Source organism: Patiria miniata, unplaced genomic scaffold (genome assembly GCF_015706575.1).
Source record: "Patiria miniata isolate m_02_andy unplaced genomic scaffold, ASM1570657v1 HiC_scaffold_7, whole genome shotgun sequence".
NCBI lineage: Eukaryota > Metazoa > Echinodermata > Asteroidea > Valvatida > Asterinidae > Patiria > Patiria miniata.
In genome coordinates, this window is record NW_024037074.1 from 21,570,236 (window position 1) to 21,596,272 (window position 26,037).

Below are 26,037 nucleotides of genomic sequence, written 5' to 3' on the forward strand. Positions count from 1 at the left end.
GCTATAGGCTCAGAGCAAAGTCCAAGGTGCAAACGAGATGTCTCAGGGACCTCCTGTTCGCAGATGATGCGGCCGTTACTACTCACTCAGAGGAAGACTTACAACAGCTCATTAATCGCTTGACGGATTCCTGTAAGAACTTTGGGCTTACCGTCAGCCTGAAATAGACAAAGGTAATAGGCTAGGGCGTCCAACATCCACCATCCATCCGCATCACAGACTATGAGCTGGAAACCGTCCACGAATATGTGTACTTTGGCTCAACAACTCCTACCTCGAGACTGAGATCCATAGGCGCATCGTGAAAGCCGTATAACTACACTCTCAAGGTAAACACACAGAGATTTCTTGAGGCCAGATTTCTGTCCACTGTTGGCATGTCACATAATATTTTCCAATTACTTACAACACTTGTATCATTCAAATACCATGGAAAGCTACTTTAATTCGTTCCAGAACGTCGTTGGGCTCCATTGTTAATTTCGATTTCGAGTTAACACCAATAGATTTCATATTTTGGGAAGTGTAATTTGCAAGTGTAGCACTCTGATTGGTCCAGGTTTCAAGAAATTCGTCTCAATGTGGAATTTGGCGTTAAAGGGAAAAAGCAGATTCTTGTTTTATCATTCACTTTCGCGCTACGGTCATTCATATTCAGTTCGTGCATTCATGTATACCTTATACATTTGAAGTGAGGAGTTAGAGGGCAATGTTTTTTTTTAAATTTTTTTTTTATAGTTGGACAGACATGAGTAAAACTTTCGTGCATTGGTTGTTAGTAAATGTAATCAACAAAGAACTGCCTTTCAGATACCTGAAATGCATAAGGTTGTTTGAAGTGCAAAAATGAATCATACGTTCCGCCTGATATCTGCACACAGATTTAGAGGCGCAACAATAATATGTATATTCATAATGTTAGATTAGAAAAAGAATAACAGGAGTGAGCATTACAACTCAGTCTTTAAAAATTTTCCAAAAGATTAAAACACAACTTATCTGACAGTAACGTATCAGCTTGGTACTGACATTATGGAAGGACTGAAGCATTTTTTAACTACACCGTGATTCACAAACAGACGTCCTATAGCGGATAACAAAGAGACGTCAGCTGGTTGAGTTTCATAATTACATATTTTTGGATGACATTCGATCAGAAATGTGTGCCTTACTAATTTTTAAATGTAGCAACACAGACTTCAGTAAGCAATGTTGGATACTTGCATGATTATCCGTACATGTATTTTATCAAGGATGTGTGACATTTAAGCTAACATAATTATTATTACTTAATTAATTACTATTATTAATAGTGTACATTAGGAAGCTTTAGCTAGGTTCACGGATACTTGACTTTTCTTGCAATCGTACGCAGTTCAGTCTGTGCAAATCAGGGAGTCAGTAGTAGATCATAATGACCTCCTTCCTACCCGGTCGTGATATTCACAAGCCACATGTTTGAACTTTTGAATTTTTCAATCTTGGCTTCATGTCCACGGATACTGGCGGCGTGCATCACTATAGCTGAGTAGTTGGCCTGTTTAGCCAACAGGGAATAAAACTTTGGACCACTTGGGAAAAGGTTAATGTCTAACGGTTGGACATGCACATGTACCGGGTCGTCGGACCGTAAGAGGGAATTCATGACACCTTGATCTGCTCGGATCTTCCCAGCTTTTTCGTTGTTTTCCATGGTTTGAATCCACGCCTTGACGAATCGAATCGTCACGGCAGTCGACTTGTAGTACGCAAACCCTGCACAAAAATTGGCATTTTCGGCGCGAGTTGGATAGGGTGATTTCGAGTCCATCATCGACATATCGAAGTCTCCTCGGAAGTATGGGAAAGGATCTCGGAACCAAAATGTATCTGAATCAGTGAAAAGAACATCCAGCCCTTGTTCTAATAAGGCGAGAATATACGCTTGACGCTTGTTGAAAAACCGAAAGAACTCGCGAGTATATCTTCGTATCAGTTGACTTTTTGTTTCTCCCGAGCTAGTCATAATGACATGCACCGCAGGGTCGTCCCGAACTCTCTCTTTCAGATATTGATGGCATTTCTGGTCCTCTGCTATGACTGTGGTATTCACGCACAGGCCTGCTCTTTTGATACTCTCAATCATGTTCAACGTCATGTCCAAAAAGGCAAAGTTCGTTGTTGTTAACAGCACGACTCCTGACCTCTTTCTGATATCAGCGAGGGAACAGTTAGACAGACGTCCACGGGTGACTCTCTCCGTGATTGCGATTTTGGCTGTCACTCGTCCCTGGACAGGGATCTCCGTGCGATCAGTTGCCTCTTGTTCATCGTGGATCTCTCTGGAAATATTCTCGTTACCGTATGACACTGTGTTGATCCCAGTGTTAGCGTGGGTGGCACCGCACTCCTTGCCAACCGCACTCCACTTGCCGACATGGTACACGGCAAGTGGTTTGAGAACAACAGTGTATGGTATAGAATTAACTGCGAAAGAGGAAAACAAATCATACCTTATAAGGCCATTCGCATTACTCAAAAAAGTAACGTACCGAACTATTATCAAAAACTTAGCCTACTTTAAAGATCTTACTGGTACTAAAACACGTCGTCAAATTATTCCGTCTGGCTCGCTGTCATTAATAGAAAAAAATCAAGAAAATGTAGGTGATTTCCAACGAACAGTCAATGGACTGATCGTGGAAACAAAGAGTCTTATTAACGAAATCGTGTTATTGCGTGAGGTTGTTCAATGTTTTGTCGACAAGTGTAATATGCACTGATGAGCTGAAAGTTCAACAGGTTAGGTTTTAAACATTCTGCTTTGGACTTTGATGAGTGGTGTTATTATTGGAAACCAACACAATGCATGAAAAGCAAGTGCTCCTACAAATACATGTACATGTACATGTATAACTATAATGCACACCATTGAAACTGCGAATTCGCGCCGTTGATCGAGTTACTGTCTGACCGGACCCCGACCGACCGACCGACTGAGTCACCGATGTATAAAATGTCCTTAATGGAGAATTTCGGTGCCAGTCTTAAATTTTAACGTGACGGACACCTCCCCATTCAAGTCATCAAATGGCCTTGGAGGACGGTTTCACATAGAACACTCCACCTTATAGCCTAAGTTGATGATGGTTAACACCGTTATCTGCTCATGCGCCCATTGCCTCGCCGACTGCTTGGTGGTCCAAGGCACATCAACCAGCAGTGAATGTATTTACGCCGTGAACATTAAGACTTAGTTATTCTACTAGACTTACATATAATCAATGAGACGAGGACCACTGATATAAGGAGAAGTAGAACTTTGTAAGCTGGATGCACAGACATCTTTTCTGATCATCGAACTCCACCAAACACAACAAACACTTCAGTCAACTGCTTTTGCTTCCACTGCTCGTGACAGGAAAGGCAGTGGGCATTTAGGTGAGCTTTGTATTGATTTTTGCGAACCATATAATTATATGTGTACTCAAAGAAACTGGAATGCTGTCCATCTGGCTCGTGGTGACGCAATTTAGAGCGTTGTGATAGTTTAACAGTACAAATATTGATTATCACAAGTGAATAATAAGCTGAAGCTTTGTCTTAGCTTTCCACATCGTTGATTATGTTTCATTTAAATGATGGCAAAATAGAACTGGCAATTATGATTAACATCAGTCTTAGCATGTGCTGCAAGCATTTTCATATCACACTGTCATATCGAAATTTGAAAGAGGTGAAGGGCATAACCCGATATAAAAGATAGAATAATCACAGGGTAATCGCTATTTCGCACTAAAGATGTAGTGTCCGAACTATTTTTTCCCGAGTTACACCATTTTTTCCTCTTGCAGTAACAAATTTAATCCTTTTTTTCACGCGACATATACGGACGCATAGAAGTACGGACGCGTAGAAGGGCCACAAGCATTAAAAATTATCTTAATTTGTATCTCCTTTTTTATTCTCTTGCCTCGGCGAGTTACTGTTCACGCTAGCAGTCGAGCAGATTGAACGTTATGGACAAGAAACCAAACTTTTTGTTTTGGCTTTCTGCTATTATATCCAAAGTTATCACAATGGATTGCTTCAAAAATGAAACATTTTAATTTCATTTTGCAATATCATTTGCTTAACTTCACATTTGTGACAATTAATGTTTATCAAATCTGCATATGCCACGTGTTGGAAACACGGCCGCATCGATGTCCGTTTTCTAGAATACTCAAATCATCCGGAAAATGTGAAGGACATAGTTTAAGCGCAACATTTCAAACCGTATTAAGCTTAGACAGGTTTTATGAATTATACCGTCAACTATAAACTCGGTATACAGTGCTGTATAACAAAATTACTGTGAACGTTTTCATAAATATCTAGCTCATCACTCAGATTGTACATTTCACATGCATAGCTGATATTTGTTTTCATACACTATCAAACCTTTGGAGGAAATACGTTAAGTATACAGTGCTTTTAACATTAAAAACGTAGTTTTCAATACTGATCGAATATTTCAGTTGTAATTCGAAACTAAATTATATGTCGACGGGAAACATGACATTGACATAATTTAAAAAATGCCTTACATGTAGCTTGTTCAATTGCTGATGATAAGGGGTTTCCATGGTCTAGATCGATATATAAGACACATTTAGGTAAAATACACTTACGCCTAATGGTAAAGTAGAATGACAAACCTCATACTGGAGTAATGGGCTGACAAAGGATATTCTCTTTCTTTCAAAAAAACTTTTATGTGGCAACATTTCCCCAATTTTTTGAATAATGCAAAGGGTACTCATGATGAAGTGCTAATCATTATACGCCTATGACGGGCAAAACCAATACTAAATCACCCTCATGGCATAAAAGTCAGATAACAAGCAAATAAAAAGTATATGTTGGATGATATCTTTCTATACCTTACACTGTTCCAACATCTTTTTGAAAAAAATGTCGAAGAAATGTAGGAAAACTTTAAAGTCTGCATCTTCAATCTCTGTCAAGAAGTGCATTTGAACACTGGTAGTTCCATGGCTGATGTTATCCTTGAGCTCTAGATGGAACTTCAAGACAGAGGAAGAAGAGGCAATGTCTCCTAGTAGCTTCTCAGCAATGATAAGATCTGTGACCCGACTCTCCAAGAGAAAATTGTCACTGACTGATCGGGATTCAGTTTGCGTGTCACATGATCTGTCTTTGATTTGAGAAGCATTGCTAGAGTCACCCGTTGAGATGTGTGTGAATTTTTGACAAGGTCCAGTCCTCTCCGACTGCTTTTCACCAAGGTTACAAATATTGTCCGAAGATGCAGACTCTGGATTGTCCTTAGGGAATGAGCTGGGGTTCTCTGAACTGTTCATGTTGTCACCCTGATCTAAACAAGGCTGTTTTGTGATATGAAGGTTGGTTGTGGTTTGGGTACCTCCTCGTGATTTGTCTTTTAACCGCAGTTGGCGTCTGGCTTTGCGTCTGCCAAGCCAAACATGGTGGTAAGCTGTGCACTCTAACGTCTCTGTTGCTGAGCCCCATGTGGAATTACTATGGGTTGATGTTGGACCCTCCTGGTTTGAATCGCCTGAACACTGTTTGACTAAGCCGATGGGTGAATGTCTGGGATCCTGACAATCTTCCACTCGACAGCGTTTGGTAGGAGGTGGCTTACAGTCATAATCCCTCGTGTTAGCTGTGGCGTCTGTAGGCGAGTCTGTGCAATCTGGGCCAGAAGGCCTTGATTCCAGTAACTGACTATTTGTGGAGCAATCTGGATCATTCTGCTGTTGCTCACAGGTCACTTTGGTTGTGTCTGCCTTTTTCTGATTGTCCATCAATCGACAACACTCAAAACGTAAGACTTCAGAGAGTACTTGGTATGCCAGCCTTCTCACAGCCACACACCAGGCTGATCTCAAGTCATCAGGATCTGGGTGCTCAGCTATGAACCTCTCTGAGAGGTGGGAAGCCTTCAGGTTGATTTCAACCACAGCATTATCAGTCTTGGATGCTTTGCTACTCACTGAGGGGCGAGTCTTGGCAGATGAGTAGTGTGTGGAGTCGAACAAGGTCAGCAGACCCCAAAATGTACCCAGTGAGCTTCCGCTCTGCTTCTGTGCCAACTCAGTCTGACAGAGCTGGGCAGCAATGCCACACTCTGACGACAGTCTGCTCGCAGTTTTCTCATTTACATTTAGCGCAACATTATGCCACAATTCAAATGGGTCCTGGATGTTGACTGCTCCAGACTTGAAGGTTCTCCCAGAGTTGTTGCTACCTTCTTGTAGAACCTCCGAAAGGGAGGTCGTCTTTCCCAACAGAGGGCAGATGACACTGGTGGTAAAATCAAATTTGCCATAAAATCTGAAGAATCCAGCAAGGAGGTCATCTGAGAAAGGACAAATTATAGTATTCGAGAGATCAGTTGAATTCTGGAGGTTGTGAAATGGAACAAAATTACAATCCAATAAGGCAGCATCGGAAATTATGTCAAAATGTTGGAACTACCAGTAGATAAACAGTACAACTTTATTGGAATAATTACCTACAAGGAGAAATTTTTGTCAGGAATTCAGATCTGAAAACTATATACTTAACATAGTTACCTTGACTCTGTGTGCTGTCTGTTGCTGATACAATCTTGTCAGTGGAGAATACACTATCCCAACCATCTGCAAGATATTCAGATGGAAGTAAACTTGAACAATAAAAATGAAAAGCAAAAGAAAAACAAGGACTCCATTCTGTGCACGTCAGAAGAGAATGGACAAAACCATGAACATTTCATAAATGAATCAAAATTTCATCCCTTGAAGCAAACAGTAAAATTTCAAAAAATTCTTGTATTAAAATGAAACTTGTGTGTCATACTTCTGCTGTGAGGCCACACTCAACCTCGTTCTTCATACATGAAGACACTGCAGGTTGGTGCATATTTTAGTCGACAATTAATTGTATAATCTGTACCATACATGAGTCAACCAGTGGTGTGTGAACCAGTGTGCACGTGATGAGCTGTGTCCTAGAGCTTTATTAGATTACTAGACAGATAACTTGCTGTGTGCAATGTAGTCTTCAAGGCGCATCCATGTTTGAGCACAAACCCCTTCAGAAAGCTCAACACTCTGTACAGCTATTGAACAGCTATTTGCATATCTGCGTTTATATTTGAAATTGATGTGTAAATGGAGCCAAAAAATTGAAATGCACAATCGGTAATTAAGCGTTTCATTTCTCTCTGCACAAACACGGCACTCCTGCAAATATGCACTGATTGTTTTCAATAAAAAACCCCGCCTATGCAGCCACGTTCGTCATGCTCTCACACTGCATTTAGAACTCACTCGTGCAATATGTTCTATGATCACGTACATTCATTCAAAATGTGTGTGCCCATGCCAGGCCTTGTCCAAAAGAATTCTACTCGAACTTCGAAATAATAAGAAGACAGCAATCTAGTAATTTAATATAGTTCTATGGTCCTTCCTTGGTTCCCATGTGTAGGCCACACTGTAGTCTGAACACAGACCCAAAATGGGGGACCATGGCAGGCCACTAAGTCTGAAACTAGCCAGATATTTAAATCAGGTTGACCCCTATGTCATAGAACGTGCGGACCATTAGGGTGCTGCCTTATTAAAGTGTGATGTAAGAGTGTGCAGGAGAAGTGAGCCAATCAAACTAAAGGGGAGGTGTCACAGCCAAGACGGATAGCAACCAATAAGATGTCGCAAGCACAAGGCTGTTGCCTGTCCCAACATGTGTGAAGACGTCAAATCTTCCGTTTAGTAGTAGCACCTCCATTGACGCCCCTATAATTCCTGTACAAATATGATCTACATTTGTGTATTTTGTGAAAATGTTTTTTAAACATTTGTTTTTATTCCTTGAAACGATCATCAAAGGTCTCTAGGGCTGTCCATTTCCGAATAATTTAGTATTTCATTATTTTTCAAACTGCACTTGACCGAATATTCAAAACTTTGCAGATCAAGTTTTAAACACGCCAGGTGAAGCTGCCTTCATCGCTGGTCAAAAGTTGCATACAAAGCATGCCGGGTAAAAATGGCATGCGGTGATGGATATTATGAATGCTGGAGTGTTTTGCAATTGCAGTAACTAGTATACAAATATTGAATGCTTCGAGTGGTGTAGTAAAACTAGCCTCCCGAGGTGATCCGTGGACCATTCTATTTTCCCGAGGCGAAGCCGAGGGAAAATAGAATGGTCCATGGATCACCGAGGGAGGCTAGTTTTACTTCACCACAAGATAAAGCATTCAATATTTGTTTTCTAACACTTCACCCACAGATTCTGCTTGATTTTAATATTTTACATTATTTAAATCTGAACACAGTTGAAATAAACTTCAATTTCAGTACAAAATTGGTGGAAAATGTATTTCTCTCTTAAAAACTAACCCTTCACGAAATGTTTGAACCCAAGTCTGCTGCGCGCTCTCTTTGGAATAATACGCGCTACGCACAACGCGCACACCAGCATGCATTTGCACACAAATACCGCGCCGTGGAAATAGTACTTTGGTTGCTAATGGTATAGTACTTTGGTTGCTATGCGCATAGTACTTTTGGCCGTGCACAGAAAGATAGCAAAATTAGAAAGTAACATGTGACTCGCTCTCGGCCAATCAAGACACAGAATCTGTGGGTGAGGTGTTATTATAAGTACTGTACAACTGTCCAGGGACTTTACCCAGCTAAAAGCATGGGACCAATAAATACATGTACGTATCAACAAGAAAGTTGCTGTTTACAAAAAGTATCATCTGACAATAAAAATGGAACTTTATGATTAAAATGATTCCATAGTCAAGTGTGCATGTGCATAGTTTTCTCACTCGAATATTCAAACTGGCAAAAGATATTCAAATGATGATTGAATATTTCGGTACATTCAGGACAGCCCTAAAGGTCTGATCTTTACTCCATAGTTGTTAAAGGAAATCCCTAAGTTCAACATGACCGTTTTTTTTTGGCCAAATTTATGAACATGACAAAGGTCAAAATGGTTTATCTCAAACGATATTTTCGCTGTAGCACAGTCGGGTGCCTGGCTCAAAGATTGGACCATAACATTGTTCATAACTAGGAACTCGATGTGCTCAGCCAGGCTGATGACCATGTCAACCATTGAGTAATAATCGCTCTGTAGCTATATGTGTATATTGGGTACAGTCCCTCCAGTTAGTACGAAATCCGCGGGACCCGCAAACAATGTTTGTTATATCCGAATTGTTCACTTTTGTGTAAGCCCTATGAACGTGCACAATGTCCACGTGCGTAATCAAAGCGAAATAGAACAACGTGTCAGGTGTTTAGAACAATCAAACAAAATAATTATTTAAAAAGGATTATTATAGACAGCATTACATTGGGTTTGCTCATCCGCGATGTATCCACGCTTCTGTCCACGAAGGCAATGAGATACGTCCCACCGTTGGTGCCCCCCCCCGATCAGCTTTCATCATTCTCAAAGAGTATTTGAACAAAACAGTTGCTTCGAACAACACATCTTGAATAGACGCTTGAAACAAGGTAGGCGTTGTAAACTGTGGATTGGGTGTGTCAAAGTACTGGACCGTTCAATAAGAATGCATTGGGGAGTCAAAAGAGAAAAAATCCTGTACATGTATTAACAAAAAATTACATTTCCATAGTTCTTAAAGATTCAAAATACTTAACACTTGACAAAACTTACCATGTGTCTGGTCTAGCTCTGCAACACTTGGAATGACAGGCTCATCCTTGGCTTGGAGATAAAACAGAACCATGAGTGTCAGAGCGTAGTTTGTCAGACGTGGTCCTGCACCGGTGTTGCCAGCAAGTTGGCGCAACTTAGCCCACTGACGTATGGTGAACACTAGAGGGCGCACTTGTGTCTCCAGCTGGCTGTAGAATTTGAGGAGCTTGCTGTTTTGTAGAGCTAGCCTGTTGGCATGGAAACAAGATAATTAGATGGTGGAACTTAATTACTTTCAATGAGTGCTGATATAAAACGATATTGAAAGGCACGGACTATGTGACAATGTGTTCAGTTTTATGCACGCACATATGTATACTGCCTGGAAAAAAACAGCCAAAAATGCATATTCTCGTGTAGGGCTGTCCCTCGAAACAACGTTTGACCAATTATTCGGATATTCAAAACTGCTAACTGCAAATGCGTGCTGCGCCATTAAACAGTTTCACGAAGAGCGCCCCAGTTATGGGGTACAATAGTGTTTTGCAGTAAGCATTTTATAACTGTAAAGGGCTTTAACCTCCTAAAAGGTTGTAAAACGATGAACCCCTGTTGACAAAAATAATGTTACCATCGACAAACAAGTGGCACCTGACAATAAAGCGCCGCAACTTTACGGTAAAAATAACATCACAGTCGTGTGTGTATGTGCCTCATTTCCTTCGAATATTCAAACTGGCAAAAACCTATTCAAATAGTTGGTTGATAATTGAATATTTGAATATTTGGTATATTCGGGACAGCCCTAGAAACTCGTTCATAAGTTTAACACATATTAACTTTGAATTCTTCAGATTTAAGACACTTTTGCAAGATGCCATTTTGAAATAGTGCAATGGACAGCAAGCACCAAAACATTGGGTGAGAGTGCACAAAGACTCCAGAGCACTCCAGAATTGGATGTCGAGTATTAAGTCTGGCTTCTAATATCATTTTATATAGCAACAATGTATTTAGTCTGGGGAATTCAAATTTGAATTTCAAAGTGTAGGAACAAAATATTTCAAAATGTCCATTTTCAATATGAGATTGAAATAAGAAATTTGGTAGAGTGGGATTTGAACTTTCCACCTCTGGAAAACTGTACCATTGCTCTACCAACGGAGCATATCAGCCACTTGTTGGGGATCTCCACATTGCCACAATGTCAAATCAAATACGACTATAATCAATTTCTTTTGGATTAAAAGTTAAAGTAACCTCGTCAGATCCCCTGAACAGTTATTGAGATAATTGCGCATTGAAATTTTAAGAACAGTGCGCTAAGGTGGAAGTAAATTGAAAAAAAGTCCCAAAAAAATGCCAGATGAAAAAGATTCACAGGTTTACACAAAAATATCTCATTTTTAAAATTCTTAAAGGAAATGGACATCTGCAAAATATCAATGAAAATAATACTCATTTTTTTTGGGCTCTTTCAGATCATTTGAATCCTTTGAACATATTGATTTATCCATCAACGCCCGCTCTCATACCCCTCTTCGCCTCGTTGTCATCTACCGACCCCAAAGACTAGCCGATGGCCGTTTGACAGGTCCAACATTTTCCCCTGAATTTTCCACCCTCATCGAATCTGTTGTATCTGAGCCAGGGTACATTTTGGTTTCTGGAGACTTCAATTTTCACGTTGACGACGAATCTAACCGTGAAGCTGCAATCTTTCGTGACCTCATCGACTCGTTTAATATCGAGCAGCATGTCGCTGGCCCAACACACCGCGATGGTCACACACTAGATCTTCTCTTAACGCGCTCAACAGATGACGCGATTTCCCAGGTTGACACTACTCATTACCTGCCTTCAGATCATGCTGCTGTAAAATGCTTGCTAAACATTAATAGACCTGACCCTGTCAAAAGAGAAATCAAGCTTCGTGAACTTCGCAAGATTGATTTTGAGGCCTTTCGTCTAGACATTCTTGCCTCACCACTAACTACTGCACCAGCCAACGACCTAGACTCGCTCATTCATCAATATGACACAACTTTGAGTGATCTTCTGAACAAACACGCCCCCCTGATCTCCCGTACCATTTTATCTCGACCTCATGCACCATGGTACAGTGAAAACATTCGCAAAGCAAAGAGAAAACTTCGAAAGTGCGAACGTCAGTGGAAATCCTCCAAACTAGAGTTCCACAAACAACTTCTCAACGAACAGAGCTACCACTATAATCAACTGATAATCAAGGCCAAATCTGAATATCACAGGACACAACTAAAGGACTGTGACTCCCGTCAACTGTTTCGCAAAGTTGACAAATTGTGCACTCCAAAATCTCCAAAAACCCTTCCGTCGGCTAATTTGTCATCTGAACCACTTGTTGATCGATTTTCACAGTTCTTTGCCAACAAAACACAAAACATCACTGAAGAACTTGACAACATTCCTGATCCCGTAGTTTATAAGCCAGTGTCCGACACATGCATGACTACTCTTCACCAGTTTGAACCCCTGTCTGCAAACTCGGTGAGAAAGCTGATCACTGGTTCACCCTCTACAACATCCAGACTTGACCCGATTCCTACGTGGATTCTGAAGAGGTGTTTGGATGAACTTGTTCCAATCATCACGAATATCACCAACCGTTCTCTTCTGGATGGACATTTTCCTGAAGCACTGAAGCGAGCCCACATCACCCCCCTTCTCAAGAAACCTAACCTGGACACTGAACCTCTCAAGAACTACAGGCCCATCGCAAATCTGTCGTTTCTCTCAAAGACAATCGAACGTGCTGCTGCGGCCCAACTCCAAGATTACCTTTCAGACAATAATCTCCTTGGCAACATGCAGTCCGCATATAGGAAACATCATAGCGTTGAGACTGCCCTTCTCCGTGTCCAGAACGACCTACTTTTAGCTGCTGACAAGGGACAGGAAGCTGTTCTTGTTCTCCTTGATTATTCGTCTGCATTCGATACTATAGATCACAACATCATGCTTCAGCGTCTAACGAACAGATATGGCATATCCGGTCATGTAATCCATTGGTTCGGATCCTACCTCAAGAATCGCACTCAGAGTGTTGTCATCCAGGATGATCTTTCTGATCCACGTGTGCCAAATTGTGGTGTCCCACAGGGATCTGTGCTTGGTCCTCTGTGTTTTACTTTATACACATCACCCCTTGAAGACATCATTCAGGCTCATGGCATTGACAGAATGATATACGCTGACGACACGCAGGTCTACGTCATCATGAACGAGCGAGATCGCTCATCAGTCCTCGCAAAACTTGAACTTTGCCTTAACGACATCAAGGCATGGTCCGCCACTAATAAATTGAAATTGAATGAAGAAAAGACAGAGGTGATCCACATTACGTCTCGTTTCAGAAACCATTCCAGCCTTAGATCAATTTCCCTTGGCTGTTTTTCAATAGAACCTGTACAGAAAGTGCGTGATCTAGGTGTCACTGTTCAGACCAATCTCCAGATGGACATCCATGTAAATAACATCTGCAAATCATCATACCTGGCATTACACAAGATTGGACAAATTCGCAAATTTCTCGACAAACCTACCACAGAAAAGCTAGTTCACGCTTTTATCACATGCCGCCTTGATTTCTGCAACAGCCTTCTTCTTGGCCTACCTGACTCAACAATCTCCAAGTTACAACGAGTTCAGAACTCGGCAGCCAGATTGGTCACCCGAACCAAAAGTAGTGACCATATTTCACCAATCTTCCGCGACCTACACTGGCTTCCGGTTAGGCAACGGATTGTGTACAAAGTACTTCTGATTACGTATAACTGCATCCACGGCCATGCGCCAACATATCTACAGGATCTGATTAACAAATATGAACCTCCACGAAAACTCCGCTCCCACTCAAAATCCCTACTCACCTGTTCATCGTCATCTACAAGGACATACGGCCAGCGTGCTTTTTCTACATCGTCGCCCACTCTTTGGAACAAACTCCCCCAAAGCATCAAAGACGCACAAAGTCTGGACCAATTCAAATGCCTCCTCAAAACCCATTTGTTCAATTCTGATTAATTTTTGTCCTATTTTTAATTTGTACAGCGCATTGGGACTCCGTGTGTAATGCGCTTAATAAGAACGGTTTTATTATTATTATTATTATTTCAACAAAACATGTTTATTTGGCCCTCACCTGTTGTTTAAGGTGATATCGCACTGCAAACAAGATTCCTTGTGGGTAAATGTGACGACTGGCAGCCTAGTGCTGGGGATAGTGTGGACCTTATGACAGCTGGGTACACAACGCTTGATGACATCACTGACCAAGGTCAATATGTCCAGTGGTGTGGCTGAAGCTATGTCCAGAATGGTGTGATCATCCGTGGAACTGGAAAGATTCTGCAAAATAGAGACATCAAAAATGATTTCTGCATCACATACATTTTGTCGTGTGCCAAAGAAAAGGACATTTGGAGCACAGCCATGTGAAAATTACTTTTTGAAATAATCAATTTGAAAGATTTTTGTGCTTCCATTTAAGTAAAAATCACAAAAGCTGATTTTTTTTACTGATGGCATTTATTAATAATTCGAATATTGATCATTTTTTTACATCAAAACATTACTTAAATGTCAATTTATGCATTCGTTTAGCTTCCCCGGTTGGACATGGGTCAGCCTCATGCTGTTCGATTAGCTCTGACGTCATTCTCGGGGCTCACCCTGGTCAGCCACCACAGACCCTGCTTGTGGAGCTGAGTCAGTGGTGGAAATACGACACACAAATGCGTTGTTCATTCCAAGAAACCGATAAATATGGCGGCTGGTCAGCGGAAATCTCAGGTGGACTTAAAAATTAACTCTATGTGAAGTCTAAAGGTAATCATTTATCGAGTTCATTGCGACTTTGAGACTATAATTCCAGCACAACTTTTTTGAGTTTTGCAATTGACTGAAAAGCAGTAAATCTCAAACTAAGACCCAATCCCAAACAGGCGTTTTTTTTAGCGGCTACGGCCACGGCTAAGGGGGTCACATGAGGATCGTGATGGCCCGTGGTTGAGCGTTTGATTAGCCCAGCTATCGTGGCTAACCTGTCTGCCTTCACCCGAGTCGATCCAGGTGAGCTACTCGAACACAGAATCAAAGATACTACAATGCACTAGCGATTACCCTAAAAACCAGAACTTGAGCCTTTGACCCATTTTTCACCCTTACGACCTTCTTCCAAGCACCTGACAAGTTAATCTGCTCCAGATTTGATGTATATTTCACAACAGAGCAATCCATTTACCGTAATTTTCGGAATATAAGCCGCGGCTTATACGTTGATTTTGCCCATGAAAATGTTTACTGCAGCTTATACACAGGGCGGCTTATACGCCGATCCTTGAAGAATAAAAATGAAATTCACATATGTATTTAATGTACTGGTATAAGAAGAGATATGTTGCTGAAATGAATTATCAATTAAGAAAGTCATTAACGAACCGAAACCACGTGCCACGTAAAGGTCGACGCTTGCAACAAGCCGTACGTGATTCTAGTGCTGCTGCATGCAGCATGCTTTCCCCAGCGGACCACACCATTTGAGGTAATATAGGGGTGTACTATCTTGGAAACAATAATTACCAACATTTCCCCTGTTTAAAAAAAGAAAAAAGACGACTAATACTTTTTATGGTGTCCGAAACATTTCTTTATTCGATAATCAGTTGTTCAACGTCACAATATAATTTTTGTACGAAAAGAAAGTTACGATCGAAACCTGCTCGTTAGTAATCACAAAAATTTGATAAGTTTTGAGATAAAAACGGACCTGTATATTTTTAGGACAAAACAAATCAGCATCTGTTGCCACAAAGCAAGATTTGTATGTAGCGCTGCAGTCAGACAACACACGCAATGAGGGAAAATCACGGTGGGTTGCATACTCTCTCATGTGCTGCAGGAAAATGTTGTCATAGGCCGGCGTGGCGCAGGCTGCCGCGCCGGGCGATGTATTAACTTTTACGGCCGGGGACCGGACGGGGCAGCCGGCAGCAATTCCCGGTGTTTATTTCTCATCATCAATTTCCACATTTGTTTGTGAGAGTATCGATTGTAAATGATTTGATACAACTTTTGTGGCCCTTTTTATAGCTTCTGTAGTGTAAATGGAACTGGTTCAGAGCATTTTGGCTAGAATTTGGAGGCTTTACAAAATTGAAACCGCTGCCGTTGGTGCGGCTTATACGCCGATGCGGCTTATATGCCGACTTCAAATCTTAATTTGCAGATTTTTGCGTGCTGCGGCTTATACGCCGCGCGGCTTATATTCCGAAAATTACGGTAGCCCCTCCCTGAGAGGTTCCTACCAATCACAGCCGTGTTTAATGCGCGACATGTGTGCACTAAAGTCTGACATGCATTTACATGCATGTGATGTGACCAGCTGGAACATGAAGTAAGGCACTGGAGCTAGGCACATTTGTTGTGTGCAGCGTGCTCTGTGGGCGGGGCTTAATGATCGGTCTGCTGATTCTTTTGTACATGTTGCTCCATCCTGGAGATAAACAAGTATTGGGCATACTCATTCCACAAAAACTGAATGGTTTTTGTCAAGCAGCAGTTAACTTATTTTGTAAATCTTGGGTGTTTTCAGTCAGTTTACAGCAAGGAGCTTGTTGGTGACCCTTCACCCTTGGAAGCTATGAAATGTGACTGTGACATCCAGGCTCTAGTCTTAGTACCTGTTTATCCACTTCAGCAGGGGTAGGCTTCTGTCCAACTTCCATTACAGTTGTGGCAGAGACCTCCAAGTGTACATCCAGATCACATCCCTGGACACCAAACCCATTGACTGAGGAACCAAAGGGGGTGATGCGACATCCTGGTAGGAACTCCTCTAAGACACTCTGTAGGAGGTCACAGATGAGACGGCGAAGTCTCTGATCAGCCTGGGATAGCTCCTTCAGCTGGACTAGGGAGGACATCTGATCAGCCACCTGTAAGGGGCAAGGACGTAGTGGACTATTGCAGATGGGTGACATAAGTGGGAGTGCTGCATTTGTAGTGCTCAATGCCAGGTATTCAAATATACCCACAATTTTAACAAATGGTACCTTATTTCCCAATCTGCCCTCCAATTTTAGTTTTAAAAGAATCAGCAATGTCACTTTAAAGTGTCCATGAGATGACTTTTTTCTTAGGAACACATTTTGAGCAACTTCATACTCCTCTTCAATGTATGAAAACCATTTTACATCCCTTTTTGGTCAATCTTATTGAGAAGTGCACTTCTTTTTAACCCCAGCTCCCTAGGGCTTTTTGCTAGGATGTCGCCTCAGTCCTGCAAAATCCTCCAATTAGCCTCATGGAAAAATAACATATAGCCTCAATCCTGCAAGTTCCTCCATTATTTCTTGAATAATGGTCCGTGGAGGGGTGACCACTGCCTGAATCCTGCAAAATCCAGCAGCAGTGACTGTCAATATGTTGAGGCTTGGCCAGTGACATCCTGGAGCAGTACGGAGGATTTCAAGTATATTCCAGGCCTATATTTATGCACGGCTGAGCAAAAACCACACAAGATCTGGCCAAAGACCTTGACAAAGTGCAGTAACGCACTTTTGCCATGTAAGTTCAATCCTCTAAATTTCTCCACTTTGGCAAAGAGGACTTTGAAGGATTCAGGGCGGTTAGGGTGACTCATCTAAAATGTTCCATGTTTTTCCCCGACAACTGAGGACGCTGTTGCTGTGATATCATTTCAGGAAAACACTGTTCAGTTTAGGGGTTTACTGTTCATATTGTGAACCCAAAACTTGGAACTACCTTTTTTCTTAATGCCAGGTACATGTAGCCATGTGCAATGCATACACTTTATTATGTTTAGTTTTGTCCAATACCTAGGTAGGCCAAGGTTAGTGCTGCTCCTTTATGTGATCTAGCTCATACCTGTACATACTTTGACAGGACTGGCATACTCTTGGCCAAATGTTTAAAAGGTACAGAGAGATATCAATTATATGTGGACTCCCATAGTTCCTGGTACATCTTTTACCACAAATCTTGGCACTTTTTTCCTGCATCATTTGACAATTTTTTGTTTGGCAGGGGAGGAGAGATGGTTAAAATGAGCAGGAATAATAAGCATGATATTGATAATGCATGTAAAAATTCAGTTGGCAAAAAATGACATTGTTCACGGAAGCAACTTTAAAATCCAGTTGGCAAAAAGTGAAATTGTTTACTGAAGCAACTTTAAAGCAATTAGCACTTGTATTTTCCATTAACCCCAACTTCCTAGGCATTTTTGCTAGGATACAGCCTCGGTCCTGCAAAATCCTCCATTTTTTCTTGAATGTGGTCCTTTTAGGGGTGACCACTGCCTCAATCCTGCAAAATCCTCCAGCAATCATTGTCAATATGTTGAGGCAGAGCCAGTGGCATCCTGGAGCAGTGTGGAAGATTTCAAGTATAATCTATATGGGCCTAAATTTATGCATAGCTGAGCATAAACAACACAAGGTCTGGCCCAAGACCTTGACACAGTGTATCCTCCAAAGTCAGCCCCAGTTTTGCCATATAGCCTAAATCCTGCATAATCCTCCATTTTGCAATGCGTAGTTTGAAGGATTTGGGAAGGTTAGGATTAACACTTGTATTACATTGTACTACACTGTATATAATCCTTGATGAACTAAAAAAAAACATAAGAGTATAAGCAGTAATTTGCAGGGACCCTTTGGGCCTTACAGAAACTAATGGGTTAAGCAGCCTATAGATTTGCTTACTGTAGCTTCTTGCTGTAGTCTCTGACACAGAGTTTCATCCAGTCCAGGCTCAGCTGGCTTGCTCTGTCCCTTCCCGTGACTTTCTCCTTTACCAGTCACTCTGTTCTTTGATGTGCCACATGTGCTAGTCTCAGGCGGGCCAGTTTTTGGCTGTCTTGGGCGGACAACAATCTTGTGGCCATTCATGAGTTGTTTCTCCACAGCTGTTGCTTTCTTGGCAGATTCTTGACTGGTGAACTCCACTATTGCATAATGAGCCTGTCGGGTTGCATTGAGTTTGGAAATGTTCTAATTATTACGTGAAAAATGCTGAACTCCAGCATGCAATTGTGCAACGTGTACTTTAATAGCATGAAATTAATCTGAAACTTAAAAATTTGAAACTTCTAAGGGCTTATCAATGCAATTAAAGAGTCATTTCATAATATACCTTGGATAAAATGCGGACAGGTTTACCAGCAATAGGCTCATTGCATTGAGTATTATGTGCAGAATTTCACACAACTTCCTGAGAATCTCCCCCGCTGAAGTTATTAGTGTACAAATAATGAATGTTTATAAGTGCAATGGTGAGAATATTTTCGTGAGTTAGAAGATTAAATGTTCCATTCGACGAGGCAAAGCTCAGTTGAATGGAACATTCCATCTTTCAACGAATGAAAATATTCTCATCATTGCACGAATATAAAACATTCATTAGGCCAAAAAAAAAAAAAGTCGGTCTCTGGTCAGCGCGCGCGTCGATTTTAATCATGCGCGTCAATCTTTTTTTTCCCCAAAATGTTCCGCGGTAGCTCCAACAGCGCCCTCTATTGCCGCACCTCCTGATTTTTTTTTTACCAAAGAGCACCAAGGAATGGGAAATTGCACCAAGGCAAATGATCGAAAGCACCAAGGCAAATTATGGAGGACACCAATGTACATGAGGACACCAAAAAAGCAAAATAGTACCCCACCTTGTCTGTACAATCCAAGCTTGAAGAAAAAAAAAAAAAAAGCCGCGTCCCCGCGTCAATTCCGGAACTTTGGTCTGACCAGAGACCGAATATTTTTTTTGGGCCTTATTTGTGTTCTATATTAAACATTCAAGAAAATCTTTGTCATTTGATCGGAAGATAAAACTTCAAGAACAAACAAAACTCACAAAATTGTATCATATCCACAATTTTTTTTCCAGCTTGTTCAAGTTCTTCAAACAATGCAAAAAAATCATCAAGGCAACTGCATCAACTTCACAGGCAAGTTTTGTACTGCTACATGTATAATGCGCAAGGAACGTATAGCGCCGGGCTGCTGCGCACGTCTTAACGTGCACTAGATCAATAGGGATGGGGCGAAAAAGGGAACGGTGAATGGAACCAAAATTAATGAATGCCACGTGACCTACAATCCTCCAATCAAATGACAAGGATTTACTTGGGTGAACATTGTTTACAAACCATTAAAGGTAGAGTAGAACATTTGCAGCTATCCAAAAAGTAGCTAACAAAGTTATTGTTGAAAAGCATACTTGGTTTAAAGATAGTAACGGCACAAAACTCCCTGTGAAATTATTCTTTCTGGTATGCTGCCATTTTGTTTTGTTGTTGTTTTTTTTACCAATGTTTCCAATTTTTCTTTTTTTGGCCAAAAATATTGAATATGATTCCCGGACAGAATTGAATCAATTCCAAAAATGCTGGATTCGCCCAAGCCTACTCGACAACTTTTGAATTAAAATCAAGATCTTAGAATATTGTTTTCTCGGAGGAAACAGCATTCACTGGGCTAAAAGTTCATCAGGTTAGTTGTTAAGCTCCGTTCTTCAGATTTTAAGCACTTTTGTTGCTTCAAACGAAATGCACAAATTACAAATGATACACTCTACCTTTAAACTTTATGGCGGGAGGATTCCTGGGATGTTGTTCAGAATTCTGCAGCTAATGCCTGATGAAATTGGCCGAGAGCAGATAAACTACTCTTGACAATTCCTTGCCAGGACAATATCACACAAACACTGTACAAATACTCGGCATAACAGACACACTCCTAAACTTAATTGAAACAATGTTTGAAAGCAGTACAGTGATATTGTCTGTTCAGGTACCTTTTCTTTGTCAATGAAAATCTGTGCCACGTCTCCAAATTTTGAGAAGTAGTCTCCTAGCTCCAGCTCCCCATTCAGTCGACTCAGTCCTCCAACAAAGACACTTTTTTGAGTTCGCTCTTGGCGGCTGATTTGGAGACTAAGCAGCCGCTGATGTTTCTTTCCTGTCAGATGATCATCAACTGCTTTCTCTGAAACAATGATAATAAATTGGTCCATTAAAAAATTGATTGAATTCACTTTCTTGTAAGGAGAGTAAAAATGGTGTTTTTCACAGTCACACAGATTCACAATCAACACTTGTCTTCTAAACTTAGCAATTGTACACATACATGTACTAATGTAACACAACAAATAATGCATTGATTTTGTGCACAATGTGCGTTTCCATTGATGAGTGTTGATATGATCAATTTAAACGAGCTCTATTCCGTGTATCTGTTTGAGTCCTTTCTACTCTATTGCTCTGAGGCAGGGACTCTACCTACAAAGCAAGAGGCTACACTCGATGGATGCTATAATCGCATGCGGAGGATGGCTCTAAACGTGAGTTGGAGAGACAAAGTCAGGAATGAGGTGCTCTATGGTAACCTGCCAAGGATCTCCACAACTATCAGAACTACATGTAGGGTATCTGCAATTGGCTGGACACTGTGTACGACATCCAGAGATAGCTGCAAGCCAACTCATCTTATGGGAACCCACACATGGAGTGGCCTCTAGAGGTGGGCAGATGTTCAGCTACGTGAACCACCTGCGTCAAACACTGGGCTAGCCTCAGCTGCTGAAATCAGGACGGCCATGTATGCCTTTGTTGCTGTCCGACAAGAGTTGTCTGGATGATGATGATGATCATTTTTGGACAGTGTTTTAAGTAAAATCAACTTCAAGCAAACAAACTTCAAATGTGACTTCCCTGATACGTGTAGTGATACAATGTACATACCTGAAGTGATTTTGATGTCACACAGCTGACATACAAAATTCCTTCCACGGACTTTGATGAACTCAGATTTCTCCATCTTACGTACTACGCATCAAAGGGATTTCCAGTAACTGCAATGAAAAACAGACTTCCTCATTAAAGAAAATGTAAAGAATTGCTAAGATTCTACAAATAATATTGAATCCACCTGGCTTTCTTTTTTATGCAGTAAAATAATAAAAAAAGAAACTTGGGTTACTATATTTGTCGTCCAATTTCACATTTTTAAATCCCGATGGGAGACAGATTTCTAAATTGCATTTTAGTTGAGCTAAAAATAAACCATCTGTTTTAGTCAATTTTAGTTTTTTTTAATCAAATTCTAAAATTAACCCTTTGTCACACTTTGTTCTTACATGGATTGCTTTGGGTTGAGAATAATACTTTTCTGTTACTAATAACAGAAAGCTTGCACACACCACCCTCACTGTGACAAGTTTGTGCACCTCTGCAATTTGCATGAGTGGACACCCAATTGTCACTGAATTTAAATGAAAAAGTTGTCCAGTATGATAGATGAACATGACTCATGCTGAAGTCAAGACAATGTTAGCACAGAACCAGACATGCCAGACAAAGTTTCGTCATGGTTTTATAAAAAAATTCAGAAAAAATGTTGCAACCTGACGCCACTTCCGCGATTGAGTACAAAGTATTAGTAGTTATTTTACCAAATATCCAAAAATTGGGGGTAAAATATTTTTCGTTTGGCTTCTAGCTCATCTCAAAGTTGGCATACGTGTTGCAAAATGTGATATCCCTATGCAGCGTACTAGTGGATTTAAGTAGGGATTTTTTGTCCCTGCAGTGTACTAGTGGATCAAAATCAGGGTTTTTTGGGTCTCTGAAACGTGTTCATGTATAAGGATTTCACATTTTTGCAACACTGATGCCAACTTTGAGTTTGACATGAGATTGAAGCCTAAAAAAATATATTAGGCCCCTATACCCCAAATATTTTGATATTTTGTAGAAAACATATTGGGGTATAATTTTCATCGAAGTTGTTTCAAGGACACGTGATCCAAAAGGTCAAATTCAAGTTCAAAGTAAACGTCATCATACTCCAAATTACTCCGACATGAAAAGTAATGGTAAATTTGGATTCCCGATGATATCTTTCCAAAGCAACCAAGATAAACACATTTGGCAAACAGGTTTTATGGAGATGTGGTCTTTTGAAAATTGGTGGCCACGCCCATTTTGACCAGAACTGCCAAACAATGGGGGCGGTAGCACGATTTCCGATGGCGCTAAAACTTAAAAGTTCAGCTTTTTCAGTCTAAATTTCCTCACATAAGGCCTACTAAATGTGAGCAAATTTGAAGGGGGTGGGGTTTAACCCACTGGATGATCAGGTGATTTGACATGGAAGGATCCAACGGTAAAAAAAGAATATTTGGATGCGAATAATACATTTGCTCATATTTTTGTCAAACTCAAAGTCAATTCAAATGATTTCAAACTTTTACAAGTATTGAAACACCCTAAAACAAATATCATGTTGAGCAATTGTTTAGAATGCATTGATTCTTCTTACATGTCTTATACATGTAGCTTGAGTAACTCCAGCTGACATGCTCATCAGGAATTCATATATGTGAATTCCTGACGTGCCTGATGAGCATGTGACGTCAGCTGGAGTTAATGTAAATTCCTGATGAGCCCGACAGCTGGAGTTACTCTAGCCCCATAAATGTGGCCAATTTAATGGACTACCAAGTGTGGCCTTTATTTACGGAGGTAGTCCAGTAAATTGGCATTTAAGGGAAGGGGCTAGAGTTAATTAGCTAGCCTATGAATTCTTATTATGGCTCAATTGCAGAATACCCCGCCACTCAATCTATCCACCTCGTAGCTGGCTACGGAGTCACGGTTGATTGCCCTCAATAAACCTTCTCAGCGCTAGGCCTACTTGCATGTACTATGCGTCATGCTCCACTGCTCTCCCACTCCATATCCGCCTAGCCGCCAACAGGGTAGTTGGTTTGGACTCGTTCTCAAATAATGGACCCCCACTCAGTATCCGCGTAGCTGGCATGAACTTGAATTGTTTCTTTTCCAGTGATTCCAACCGCGTAGCCAGAGATTTTAGGGGTGTATTTCCGAGTGGCGGGGTATTCTGCAATTACTCCCTTAATACTGTCACGCCCCAACTATCGCATCGGTCCCAACTATAGTTGGGACTGTCCCAACTATAGTGCGGCAGTTGGGTCGGCCCAACTATAGTTAGGACTGGAGTTGCGCCGGATGCTTGATAGACCTTGTTGGATTAAATGTTCCGCGGCGCTGGCACCATGTATTCGTCGTGCATGCATGCCGCAAGGCTGGCCGGTCACGTGGTACTGCCTAGTTGGATGAGTTGTCCAGCTGCTGGGTTTTATTGTCCAGCAACATTTTGCAAAATTCAAAGATTGCCATGGCCGGCCAACTATAGATGGGCCCCACCCATAGCTAATGTCAAAGGTCCCAAGTAAAGTCGGACAGTATGTAACAGAGCTGTAGGGAATGTTTTATAGTCGTACATCAATGTAAACTATAGTTGGGACTGCCAAATAAAAATATTGCGGTGGCCCAACTACAGATGGTCCCCACCCATAGATAATTTCATTGGTCCCAAGTAAAGTCAGATGTGTATTAGAGTTGTGTTTTATAATCGTACAACAATGTACACTATAGTTGGGACCGCAAAATAAAAAGATTGGAGTGGCCCAACTATAGATTCGCCCCATCAATAACTAATTTCAGTGGTCCCCAGTAAAGTCAGACGTGTATCAGAGCTGTAGGGAACGTTTTACAGTTGTACATCAATGTAAACTATAGTTGGGACACCGCAAAATAAAAAGATCGGAGTGGCCCAACTATAGATGGGCCAGCCCAACAGTGGAACTTACAGTTGGGACCGTCCCAACTATAGTTGGGACAGGCCCAACTATAGTTGGGCCAGCCCAACTGTGGAACTACAGTTGGGACAGGCCCAACTATAGTTGGGACAGGCCCAACTATAGTTGGGACCGATGCGATAGTTGGGGCGTGACAGCACCATGTAACATGCACTGTTTATACTTTTTTATAGGCCTAAAGCTACTTTCGATGTTCAAGACAAAAGTCCATACAAAATTTGTTGACGCTGGGTGACGACCGTTGGCGTTGACGCCAGTTCAGTTGACACTTGTTGACGCCAAAATAGGACCGGCCACCGGCACGTGCAGTGGCGCGGCACTGGCGCCGCTGCGAAGTACAGTCAATTTCCGCAATTTGACCGGTTCCGCAATTTCGGAAAACTAGCTCTCGTTTTAAGGAAGACGAAAACGCCAAGGACTTAAACTTTGGTACCGATGGAAAGTCTTGCGACAAGGGGTTTATGTCAAAATTACTTCCGCAAAGCTATTGCACATATCCAATGAACATAAAACGTTTCAAACGTTTGTGAAACGTTGGATTACAACGTAACTTGCTTGCATAGAGGATGACATCTTGTATCCCAGGGTGCATCATAATATTACTAGAGCATGTATTTTTGACGTGTAGTTGGGTTAATAACTATGCGCGGCCACATGCGTGGTGGCGCTGTACTACTACGATCTGCGCTAAACATCGTCCGTTCAGCGCAGCCATGTGGCTGCGTAGGGCGATTTCTAAAGGTTACGTAACGTTGGCGGGTGAACTCTTTGAAAGTTAATCCGTTGGAAGACCGTATCTTCATGCAACTTTCAGGGTTTATTTCCCTTATAATGATCCAATTATGTGCTAAAATCTTTGTGATATGTTCATTACTTTTTGTTGAAATTGGAAAAATAGGCCTGGCTACGTGTATTTTTGAAAGTTGTAATACTGGCGCTAGCAATGTGTCAATCTTTTCAAGGCTCACAAATATTAATAAGGTTCCTATCCATTATGGTGTGTTGTAAAAATGTGCATAAAAGCCTCCTTCACGAGTTATTAATTAATAAATATCACCCTTTTTGACGGCTTCCATCTGTATACCGAGCTGAGGTGACGCTAATGAATATGCTAATATACCCGTCGTTATTGTGCTGCCAGGCCGAAATTGGTCAACCGTAGTATACGGCCGCTATGAAACCATGCAAGTGGGTTGGGTCGGACAAAATCCTCGTCGAGATTTTCCTTAGAGATAGTTCGAATTGTAACACAAGCGTTAGCAACAACAGATTATGCTGAAATTCGAAATATACTTTCATGATATAGGTGTTCAAATACCCGTGAAATGACAATGTTCGTAAATTCCTAAAAATTGATATAAAAACATAGATTTGGGGACGTTTTCGAACGATTTCTTCCAGACTTGAAGGTCTGCTTTACCAGCAACCAGTATTGAGGTTTCGGCATCGATGACGGCGATTTTTTTCACATGAAAATTTAGAATTTCTTCTTCCGTTATAATTTTACAATTTTATAAGAATATTTTCTGAGAAACACAACGATGATGTTTTGGGGGGTTCACGAATTTCACTGCTCTGTTATAGCGTCTTAGTACGTCGATGAGCAGCTACATTTGAGGT

At 41.1% G+C, this 26,037-nt stretch overlaps 2 protein-coding genes across 2 annotated transcripts; both read right to left on the reverse strand.

Annotated features, from left to right (window-relative positions):
* Window positions 1-22: 22 nt before the first annotated feature.
* LOC119745032 (UDP-D-xylose:L-fucose alpha-1,3-D-xylosyltransferase MGP4-like) lies at window positions 23-3,324 on the reverse strand. The gene is made up of 2 exons (XM_038221255.1): window positions 3,255-3,324; window positions 23-2,466 (listed from the first exon to the last, which is right to left on the reverse strand). The coding sequence occupies exons 1-2, from the start codon at window positions 3,322-3,324 to the stop codon at window positions 1,427-1,429; spliced, it is 1,110 nt and encodes a 369-aa protein (XP_038077183.1). The 3' UTR covers window positions 23-1,426.
* Window positions 3,325-3,909: 585 nt separating this feature from the next.
* LOC119745277 (speckle targeted PIP5K1A-regulated poly(A) polymerase-like) lies at window positions 3,910-25,011 on the reverse strand. Its single transcript, XM_038221516.1, has 9 exons — window positions 24,631-25,011; window positions 21,476-21,585; window positions 20,530-20,720; window positions 18,444-18,701; window positions 16,398-16,652; window positions 13,859-14,064; window positions 9,694-9,923; window positions 6,582-6,647; window positions 3,910-6,364 (listed from the first exon to the last, which is right to left on the reverse strand). Exons 2-9 carry the CDS (start codon window positions 21,549-21,551, stop codon window positions 4,899-4,901), a joined length of 2,748 nt encoding a protein of 915 aa, XP_038077444.1. The 5' UTR covers window positions 21,552-21,585; window positions 24,631-25,011; the 3' UTR covers window positions 3,910-4,898.
* Window positions 25,012-26,037: the final 1,026 nt, after the last annotated feature.

Excerpts from the sequence above, each read along its gene's own strand:
- LOC119745032 (XM_038221255.1), bottom strand. The coding sequence starts at position 3,324 with ATGTCTGTGCATCCAGCTTACAAAGTTCTACTTCTCCTTATATCAGTG. Across the intron at positions 2,467-3,254 it reads CCTCGTCTCATTGATTATAT|TTAATTCTATACCATACACT; the intron begins GTAAGTCTAGTA and ends CCTCTTTCGCAG.
- LOC119745277 (XM_038221516.1), bottom strand. The coding sequence starts at position 21,551 with ATGGAGAAATCTGAGTTCATCAAAGTCCGTGGAAGGAATTTTGTATGT. Across the intron at positions 16,653-18,443 it reads GACTACAGCAAGAAGCTACA|GTGGCTGATCAGATGTCCTC; the intron begins GTAAGCAAATCT and ends TGCCCCTTACAG. Across the intron at positions 14,065-16,397 it reads CTGCTGAAGTGGATAAACAG|AATCTTTCCAGTTCCACGGA; the intron begins GTACTAAGACTA and ends TCTATTTTGCAG.